Here is an 11,250-nt window from a genome sequence, read left to right as displayed (position 1 = left end):
TTTAGGGCTGAGGAGGCAAACAACATTTTATTTTCCTGCACTGCTGTCTCTATTTTTACGTGTGAATCACTTAGATCAGTCATTTCAGTTTTAGAAAACTGATCATTGGTTATCCTAAAAAAAAACCAAATCTTTAAAAATCAGTGCCTTTTAAAAAAATATATCTCTAATGTCTATATGAGACTTATGCAGGCATCGATGGGCTTTCTCACAGAGCATCTGTTGCCATTTGAGATTCAGGTATTTATCAAGCTGCCGTATTTTGTTCGTTCCCCACCAGCTCTACTTGAATATGCTTTGCTTTGCTAACATAATGCCATCCTGTTCCCGCTCACTTAACTCAAGATGTCTCTCACTTGAATTACAGGAGACACACTGTGAAGTCCATCGTAGATGCATTTGGAATATTTAGAGAGATAACTGGAGCACTATTTTTAATCAATAGATATAGTGATTGGTTATCGCTGTTATTGATGCAAAGAGCGGAATACTAACCTACATTATTCTCATTTGTGACATCACAGAGAGGCAATTCATAATAGCATGATCTCATGGTGCCATTTCATCATTGAAGTGGTGTTTGATGCTAGTTTCAATGGCACAATCCACTCAAACGACAGGCAGTTCTTTTGCATAATACCCACTCTTCCATGATGGGCAGGATATCCAAAGAAGTTGTCGGGTAATGGACCGCTTGTATACGATTTGAAACCAAACTATTCTCCTCTCCTTACTCCCCCCCCCCACGTACTCCTGCTCACCCCTCTTCTCAGCAGTGGTTCCATTGCCACCAGTGGGAGCTGCAATTAATCCGAGTGGAAGCTGCGATGCTGACCTTTCCGTAGGTGATCATCGCCACGATTCGCCCGTTAATCGGTCAGCCATCACTCTTCAACCACCACCACTGCAATTATCACACACTCGTTCACCCACATACACACACAGAAAATATCACATCACAAAGGAAACATCTTGCAGCAGATTGCACAGACCCGTCACTAAAGCAAGCATGTCTGCTGAGAGGAGAGGAATATCTGAGGAATGTGGGATTGGAAAAAATTGTGTTCACGCTACCTGCTCGTTTCTGTCACTCGTCTGTTCACACAAACATGTTTACTGTAAAGAATGCTCTATTAGCTGCCGGTTCGCTCCCACTCTGGGTTCTATAAATGTAATTAGCACAGAGTTTGTTTCATCCACTGGACGGGCACAACATTTTTAAATACTCAAAGTACCCATCCAACCGGTGAGGAGGAACCTTTGGAAGTTGCAAGCCACGCCTCCTTTGGAAACTGAAACATGAGCAGCAGTAAAACTTAAACAGGAACCAATAAGCAGATGTAGTTTTAAGTGGGAATATCCTCAAGTGTCCAAGAGATGAAAGTAAATACACATATTTGATACATATTTCACCTTACATAGATACCACAGGATGCAGCAGTCATAATGAACGTGATGCACTTACCCCATTTATTTACCACTACAGCCTGACTGTGTGTGTATGCGTTTGCAAAGTCAAGGTGGCACAAGCCATCTATTTTTAAGTTTGGTATAAACTGAACAAACAAAGAAGAGTGAGAGAAGAGAACAAAGGGCGATGAAAACTCTTTCACAGCTGACCCTTTCTAAGGAGAAATGGCTCCTAATGCACTTTACCGCGCTTGGCAGAATAATGAAATAAAAAAGATGTAATTCCTAATTTGCCACAAGATCTGCACTTCAATGACCGATGAGCTAATTGTTATATTTATCTTGCTCCATCTCTCCATTTCCATCTCCATTTCCACTCCTCCCTCCATTTGCCTTCAAGTCTTTCTTTATCTTACTTTGTCTCCTTCCTTGTCAAGGCGTAATTATTTGCTATTTGCCTAAGTCATTCATTTGCTGGAGCACCAAGCATGAAAACGAGGCAATCTGGTGTAAAATAGAGGCAAGCGATCATCTGAGCATGCGTGTGTGTGCGTGTGTGTGTGTGTGTGTGAACAAGAGAGAGTAAGGTCCAGAAGGTAGTGGGGGGCCTAATAAGAACTGTCATTACTGCATACAGGGTACGTTTGCACACGCATGTGTGTGCGTGTGTGCGTGCGTACCTACCAGTCTGCACACATGACCATGTCAAAGTGACCTTCTAGCGCTGAAATGTCTGACTCACAGTCCCACCTCACCACTCTGTAAGAACAAATATGAAACAGAGAGAGCGAAGTTCAGAATCTGCAGAGAAGGAAGCCACAAAGTGTTCACAGAACACAACCAGCAACAAAAGTTCACTCTTCGCTGCCTCTTTACGCTCGTTCCAGCGGTTCTTGAGCTTCCTCCTTGCAAACCCACAGTTTGTTTTGTGTGTGTGGAGACCTGGACAAAGTGTCAGGGAGGGAAGACATGTCGTCTGCAGGGTAACAAGAGGCAGCTTCTGACATGACACTTGACATTTATACCATGTGAACACACACACACACACACATACACAGTCTTTCTCACTCTTCATTGACATTTCCATTCACCAGAATGCAGAGAAAAGAACAATAAACAGTTTCTCTACACCAAACAACTCTTAAGTCACATATAGTGTGACCCACAGCCCAGCCGGGTGTTATATCTTCTATATCTTCTTCTGTTGGATGAAGATCTGACCTGTTGTGATGCTTGATGTCATGTAGGTTTTTAAAAAAAGGCAAATATCACATTTGATTTTAACACTTTGACATCTACTCACACATTAGTCACACACTGAATCTTCTTGGCATAACTGACTCCATCTGCTCGATGGGTTGCCAGGTTTGTCGAGCGATCACTGTTTAAATGATTTGGTTAAGCTGTTCATTTGTCATCTTTGTGTTGTCGGGTAAGGGATGACGTCACTTTTATTTCCACACATCCTTTCTCTCTCTCCCTCCCTCACGTTCTCCCTTTCTCTCTCTCAGTTTGTTAGGCAGAGCGGAGGATTATTAAACAGGCATTATTAACACTCAGTAAACAACACATTAGGCTGTGCTAGAAAGACAATCTCAATTCCCAGCAGGAGGACCCAACACATGCACACACGTACGTATGCATGTGCACACACCATCACACAACGTGCCCCTTCCTCTCCCTCCCCTTGTCCAATCACATAGTGAACTCTGGCCTCTCTTGCAGAGCAGTGATGACAGGAGGCATAATCTGAAAAGAAAACAATCAAAGTAATGTAGCCTAATTATACGTTTACTTTTTCACTCCATCTTCCACTCATGTAAATATGTGCAGGAGGGTGAAACGGAGAAAGAGAGATGGAGAGAGAGAAGAGGAAGGAGAGGAAATTGGTCAAGTCAATGGCAAAAAGCTTCATTTGAGAAAGTGTGAAATTATCTTTGAATATAACGTGTGTGTATGTGTGTGGATTAGAATTTCCTATCAAAGGGAATCAATGTGCTTGAATTACTCTCCCTCCCCAAGGCCATATTAGACACTCCTCCAGTCCTCCTGAGCCCTGAGGATGCTGAGTGTATTGAGGCCTCAGCACACCATTTTAACATTCATTTCATTGGGCAACCACTGTTAGAAATGGATGACGGAGAATAGACGTCCTTCAGGCAGCACCACATGTTGAACTGCCTCTAACTTCATGACCGGAGGTGATGAAGGATCAGGTCTACATTCGATGTGCACTCAGGGAAAATGATGTTAAAGTGCTCACTCCGTTCTCCTGCAATGGTGAATTCACATCCATGGGCATGTGGCTCTTGTAGGGTGTAAACACATGTAGATGTTGTTCCTGTGAAAGCAGCTTTAGATGGGCATTAACAGTTCCCTCCGGTCTTCCTCTCGTACAGAACAGCACATGCATGTCCTTGTCTGCACAAGCACGATCATTCAAGAATGAAATCTGTGCAGGATTTTGATCATGATATTGTGTGTTAGATTCCAAAGTGACAAACATTTGAGACACTTATTTCGCTAAAAACGCAAACACAGCAAGCATTAAAAACTCATTTCACTCTTCTGACCGAAGTGATAAAGAGGCTAGAGCGGGGCCAGGCAGTGGAAATGAAAATTGTCTCACCTTGCAGACACACGTGTTGACCCAAACTTTCCAGCACGCCTGTTCCTCTCGACCAGCCCTCGTACGTCTGAAGTGCCACGGTCAAGGATTCATTACAGACAAATAGATTGAGGCCTCAAGGGGGGGCCTTAAAGGTCCAGTAATAAATTAAATAAAGGTTATCTCTATTTGTACACATTTGGTCAATGATGTTTACAGTATATAGTTATGGACTTTAAAGAAGTCAAGTATATGTAAAGATGGAGCATTTGCTTCAAGAGGGATTTAAAATATATACAGCATTCGAGATCCTCGATCCCTCATCTCCACAGGTGGATAAGGAATCATGTATTGGACTTATTGCAAATATTTTCAACTCCCATTTTCATCTCCATTTTCTTTAAAAAAAAAAGAAAATGCTGCCATTGGGTAGAAATTTAAAAATGTTCAATGTACAATTGCTTTCTTTCTGTTTTTGTATGTGTTGTATTTTTGGGTGAACCTTTAAATGACCCGGATCTACCGGTGGTGTGTGTCATGTCACAAAAATCAAAATAGCCACATCAAGACACCTTCCTAATGTGAGAGGAAACACACGGTTGACACCCACGAGAGAAACACACCAAAAGTGAGTGGTGCTGATCACAGCGGCATCTATAGCTGGATCAATGGGAAGGCTTTTAACCCCAGATGCACCAACTCACAGTCCCTCGCTCACTCTCTCTCTCTCACACACACTCACACACACACATGCAGATTAACACATAAAAAAGGAGGGTGATTGATGTCAAGTTGTCAAGTAATACACTGGCTTGTGGAGTTGCAAAGCAATTCAATTAGGATTTCCTTGCCTTTAAAGCCTGCAAAGAGCTGAGACAAATCCAATCAACAGAGACACAGAGCAGGGGAGCCAGAGCAGGAATGCATGATAAGTTAGATGGGCTGATACCTGGAGAGCCAATCCAGATCAAAGAGGCCTCACAGATCCAGATGCACCGCAAGCACACATGAACATACAAGCACACATGAACATACAAGCACATAACAGGACAAACAGACAAGCACATATAAGACTGCTATACATCCGTGTCTTGTGCATCAGGATGACGGGACGGAGAGCAGGGCGGCTTACTGTAATCTCATCACCAGCACACCGCTGAAAGGAAGGTCCACACACACACACACACACACACACAGACACGCGCGCAGGCAAAGAGTGAAAGAGAAAGAACTAAAGGGGAAAAGTCAAAGATAGTCGAATCAGAAAGATGAGAGCTTCAAGCATCAGTAAAATGAAGTGATATTTGCTTCCATCACTTGAAGGAGACCAAAGAGCAGCCAACGACATGCATCAATCATTCTTAATGGAACGTTTCAATTGATTTTCAGCATGAGTATCCAAGGTCACAGCAACAGAGTGTCTCGTCTGTGTGGTGTGTATTAATTTGTATTTCTGCGCTATTAATGAAGTCAATGGCATCTGAGGAAAGGGAAAAATCTATTCTGCAGACATATCTAAACGCAGTCAAATTACAACTTCCACATATATTCTCATTTACTTTACTGCGTAAAAAAGGACCAAATAATAATACAAATCTCTTTGTATTGTGATGCAAGACGTAACAATGGGTTTAAGATAAACAAGTCCAACAGCAAAAGAAACGCAACTCAGTGCCGGCATTCTGTGAGCGGGAGCATTTAGCTGAGCTCAAAACAATCTGTCATCCTTCCTTGTCTCTTTCTGTGTGTGTGTTCGATCCATCCCCGTAAGGATTTCATTTTGTACGTGTTTGGTGTGCGAAACAAAGCATTCGGTCAATGGTGTATTGTTTGTCCGCCCAAGTGTGCGTGAGTGCAAGCGTGTGTTCTTTTTATACGGGCTCCACAATGTCATTGTTTGGTCTTATTGTGATCGGCGAAGGAGCACTGCAGCCGGATGAGACAGAGATATTGTAAGCCTAAATATAGAAGTTGATTTGCCAGTCAATGGGGAAGAAATGCGTATTTTGTGTTTCCTGCTTTTGTGAAGCCACTGTGGCGAGTCATGGATTATTTAATCTGTCTGGTTGTTTTGTGAATAAAGCAAGATTTGAGAGGATGTGAGAAAAAGGACAGGAGGGATGGGGGGGGGGGACATGGGAAGAAAAGAAAGTGAAAACAAGGCATTGTTTAAAAAAGAAAATCTGACTGGAATAAGTGTAAAATAGCTAGAAAGATGGTTGGATGGCAGAGCGGAGTTGATCAATAACTCACTCCAAGAACAACGGCACAGAACCAAAATTCATCTAAAGATTCATCTTAAAAACATAATTATAAGTCTTAAATTTAACTACGCACAACAACATTTTAAAGGAACCTTGATTGTAGCCCTAGACTTAACATTTGATAAAGTCTGAAACTAAATCTGACAGGATGGCAATTATTGTGCTCTTAACAAAGAACTAACTGTGGGCAGCTCGGATTGTTGGATCCGCGTTGGGTGTTTGTCAGTGTCGGTTCCCATCTGCTGCTTTTGCCTGGAGATAAATGTGATGGCGGATTTTTTTTTTTTTCCTTTACAGGAATTCAGTCTCTGATTTATTGTCTAAAACTGCAAGAACAACGTGGAAATGTTGTTCATAAATCTTTCAAGCTACGCTACTATTTTACAACGGAACTGCGTGGCATCAAAGAGAGATTCACTATTTATATTCATGTTTTAGTTAGTAAATTATATATAGTCAGCTGAATAGTGGTATTGTAGGTGAAATTAGTATTCCTAATATAACAATTGTGTTTGTTATATATAAAACGCAGTAATCTATTCCCACACTTACAATGCCGCTATACAGTAGTGAAGATCATGTGATTTTTGTGCACTTCTTAGCAGCATTTTCTAATTAACCCCCACAAAAAAGGTCCATATAAATGGATATAATTGCATTTGAACTACAGCAATAAAGCAGAGACACAGTCAAAAACAAAGAGGACGATGACGGGATACTCTGAATGGACGTCTCATTCCCATCTGATAGCAGGACTTCTTCCACGTCAGCAGAAATGGCAACCTGAGAGTCGGAGAGAGGAGAAACAGAAAGAGAAATGAAACAACACAGAACAAAGGAAGTGAACCAAATAGCACCCTCAGATGAAGCAAACACCTGAACACACACACATACACACAAAATAATGACATAACCATATCTACAAAGCCTCACTCATGACAATCCAGCCCTGCCCCACCCTCTCTCTCTCTGTTTTGCTCCCTCTCCTCCCTGCCATTTCACTCTCTATCTTCACCCCATTTTTATGTCTGCATTATTTTAATCATTCAATCAAATCAGTCAATACTTTTATCATTGTGGCTAGCGGTGGGGGCTGCTATCTTGCTATCACTCTGTTCAGTAATTGCATTGTGACAGGGGATGATGGCAAGCGCAGAGCCTTTTCATTTGACGCTGGGTGTTTATCGGGCCGAGCCATCACTCCGTTCACCGCTGTCACTCTGCACTCAGCTCGCCGGGCCTGCCTGATGCCCTTCATATAACTTTGCAGAGTAGACTGAGAGAGATGGAGAGAAAGGGAGAAAGAGGGAGGGAGACGGGAGAATGGATGGGCAGCTTTGTGCTGAGCTGTGTGAGGAAGATATAGATAGAGGTGTGTGCTTTACTATAACCTCATCATATTCAGATTCTCTTTTCTCTTTTTTGATATCAGCAAGAGAATGTCAGGCTGTCAGTTTCTGTGAAGGAATGTGTGTGTGTGTGTGTGTGTGAGACGCATGGTAACATAAGTGCATGAACATTTCTCAAACAAATATAATACACACATGGGTGCATGCTTGCACACACACACACACACACACACACACACACAACACACATGTTGAGGCCCTGCAGGGTGTGTGAGAGGGTCAGTGAGTGCTGCATGTCCCACCATCTGGTCAAATAGAGGAAGGGACCTCCAGGCAGAAGCAGAGCATCCATCTGAAAGATCAGCTGCCCAGCCTTGCAACCCACGAGCAACAACCTGCAACCCGCTAACGCCGCTGTGCACACACGCCTTATCGTGCACGCACATACATGTTCATTTAAAAAAAATAGCAAACTGAAACGCTGTATGCTGCTGTGAGGCATAGGCCAAAAGTCATACCACAACAAGCATGACTAAGTTTCACGAGGCCATGATTCAGGATCGTTCGCTTAACGAACCTCATTGCCGTGACTAACCTGAAATAAAGTTTTGTCGCATGTCTTTTCGTTCAGCTGCATAAAAAGGATGAGTGAACAACAGTTGGCATTGCATTTTAATGTTATATAATTCAGAAGACATGTCATGATATATTTATATGTTAATATATATAATTATTAGTTGTGTGCATGGTAGAATAGCTGACTGATGATGACATTAAATCAGGATATTTGTCAAGCACTTTTGACACAAATTTCTGCTTGTGTGTGTTGTAGATTTATTTTGAGACATGCATGATAGGTTTTGTGTGTGTGAGGTAATTTTGGAGGTGAGATGAACGATCTGAATGAGGTGCATATTGGTGATGCAGACTGTGTGAAAAGGTTTGTAAAACAGTGTCGACCAATGCTTGCTACCAACAGAAAAACTGAACAGAGCAGCGAGAGGACAGGTACTTCAAAAGATGAGGGAAGTGAAATAAAGCTGTTAAAATAGTAACAGCACAACTATAGGAATCCTTGAAACTGTTCACACGGACCACAGAGGGAATGAACTTCAATATGGTGTCGGTGGCGGATGATGGAGGGATGAGGGTGTGAAAGAGGACTCCATCTCATGCCACCAATGTCAGAACACGGTGTATTGACTGAACAGAGATAAAGCAGGCTTCCTCATACACCCCCACACACACCCCCCGCACACACACACACACACTAGAATCTAGCAGATTGATTGGACACTGAAGCTTGCTGTGATGAGGGGGCCTTAAGACTCTGGCTAATAAACCTGTGCAACTGTGTGGGGGAGGGGGGTGTCTTATCAATATAAACTGCTAATATATTTCATAACTGGTGGGATTGGTCAGTTCTTGTTGCTTAATTCATCATAAAATGTATTAGCAACAGGTAGATATAGACTATAATACAAGCAACTCACTGACAGAGCAAACGCCAAAACAGATTCAGACTCTTTAAAGCATCGTAACTTAACCACATGCAGAATACAATCATGCAGAATGCCTATATGCTGAAATATAGGCATGCGATCAACTGTTACACCCCCCCCCCCCCCCCACCCCCAAAGAGACACACACACACACACAGTGCCTGCAGGAGACGTGTCATGGCTTACCTACTGAAATTGACCCTCACCCGTCAATACACCTTTAGCACACACTATCCATACCTATTATTCACAGACTATTCACTTCTTGTGAATGTGTGTGTGTGTGTGTGTGTGTGTGTGTGCACATCACCTACCATGAGTCCAGCCAGACATGTCATGCCTCCTCCTAACTCACACACCGCTCCCCTGTAAGGCAGAGAGATAGAATGACAGAAGAGTGAGATTCAACTTTCATAGCAAATATCTAGCAGCTTAGCAGTAACACACAAATATACACAGTAAACATAGCAGGGTAAGAAATATCAATTCAACCATCAACCTGAAAGGTGAATACTGAGCACTGAGAAGCACAAGCTCGATCAGCGGGAATCTGAAACCCCCCCACACACACACACACGGAGTCCTGTCGCACGCACGCTCATTCAACCCTTCTCTCCATCCTCTTCCTCCTTTCATCTCCCCTTCCCCATCTCTACCCCTGTCCCTCTTTCATCCCGCCCCTCGCGCTGACCTTCACTGTGTTGTTCTGATCAATACCCCTCTCTTCCTTGTCTCCCGCCTCTTGAATGTTAAAACAGGAAATCAAAGGGTGACGTTCCACTTTGAGTGGAAATCAAAGGTGCCTGGGTGCTTTTCAGCCCTGTGCTGCAGGGCAGGCCAGCGCTGAGCCGGCGGGAGCAGGGGAAAGAGCAGCGGCGAGCAGCACAGCGTGGGATGGAAAAGCACCGAACGACAGGAGTGCCAAGCAGCCGCTGTAGGTCTGACAGCAGAGTTTAAACTACACGTTTTAATTTGAGTTATTCTAAATATAGTAGAACTACAGGTTAAATGCAGAAGAATGAACACACATTTGAGAAGAAGAAAAAAAGTTAAATGCTTGGGAAAAGGATGGGACTACTTCACGAAGCTCCGCCTCCATGCTGCTAATTTGTGTTCTTATTTATTATTTTCTAATGAAGGTTTTCCTCTTGGTCTATATCATTTAGTCATTTCCTGATTGCACATAAAAACCCAAAATAGATAAATTTCTGAATGTCATTTGGTTCATATTGCAAGAATGATTCCATATTTCAGCATCATACTGATGTAAAACTGCAACTGCCTGTGTTCAAATCTGGACTATAAATATCATGATCAGGAACCGCTGATAAGTAATAATAATGAGAATGAATAATGAATCGCAGCTGCGCTCCTTCTCTGGCTGAACCGGCTGACGATGGAGAGCAGGCTGAGGAACTCACTTGAACATGTGACGTTTCTGCAGACAGTAATGAGCCATCACCTCTTCGGACGGCCACACGCCTAAACCAGAGAGAGAGAGAGAGAGAGAGAGAGAGAGAGAGAGAGAGACTCGAGTTAATGGACGACTTTTACCCATTTCAGTGACAGATGTTCGTCTGCATGCATTTATCAAGCCTATCTCGTGCTACAATGTGCTTTGATTCCAGCATCTCATAGGCGAACACTTTGATACTGCTATAAAACACATGTAGAAACAATGAGTGTTCGCTGGAACATAATTGGATGCATTGTATTTTCCAGTCTGTGTTCATTTGCTTCTCTTGTGGTTTCCACCTTCCCTGTGATCCAAGGCTTCGCTGTCGCTGTTTTCTCTGTCTATCCTAAATCCTTGCAACACACGCTGCTATCAGGCATTGTGTATGCAAGTGCACGTGTGTGTGTGTGCATGTGTGTGTGTGACAAGGGGTCCGGTGGGTGATAATCACAGCATGCAGGCCTGTCTGGCTTATCACCTACCGTCAGCCCTTCTCCTTCTGTCGTGCATATGAGACACACTAACACAAACACACACTTGCTTGTTGCTATTTTCCTGTGTCTTACACACACACACACACAGATGCACAAACATCTTGGCAGTAGAAAAAGTAGACATTAATTTGAATAAAACTTCAGCTTTTTCCCTCTCGCTTTGAGCT

The 11,250-nt window shown here is 42.9% G+C and overlaps 1 protein-coding gene across 1 annotated transcript in view; it reads right to left on the bottom strand.

The window, feature by feature from the left end:
• The window catches only part of camkmt (calmodulin-lysine N-methyltransferase), a 62,790-nt gene that overhangs the window by 9,373 nt on the left and 42,167 nt on the right, over positions 1 to 11,250 (bottom strand). The window contains exons 5-9 of the mRNA XM_068741699.1: positions 10,555 to 10,615; positions 9,448 to 9,499; positions 7,002 to 7,065; positions 4,040 to 4,106; positions 2,095 to 2,169 (exon numbers count right to left, since the gene is read on the bottom strand). Of these exons, the coding sequence (XP_068597800.1) occupies positions 2,095 to 2,169; positions 4,040 to 4,106; positions 7,002 to 7,065; positions 9,448 to 9,499; positions 10,555 to 10,615 (319 nt within the window). The remainder of the gene's footprint in view (positions 1 to 2,094; positions 2,170 to 4,039; positions 4,107 to 7,001; positions 7,066 to 9,447; positions 9,500 to 10,554; positions 10,616 to 11,250) is intronic.

The sequence above is a fragment of the Brachionichthys hirsutus genome, chromosome 7, assembly GCF_040956055.1.
Source record: "Brachionichthys hirsutus isolate HB-005 chromosome 7, CSIRO-AGI_Bhir_v1, whole genome shotgun sequence".
Lineage (NCBI taxonomy): Eukaryota > Metazoa > Chordata > Actinopteri > Lophiiformes > Brachionichthyidae > Brachionichthys > Brachionichthys hirsutus.
This window is presented reverse-complemented; position numbering and strand designations above follow the sequence as displayed.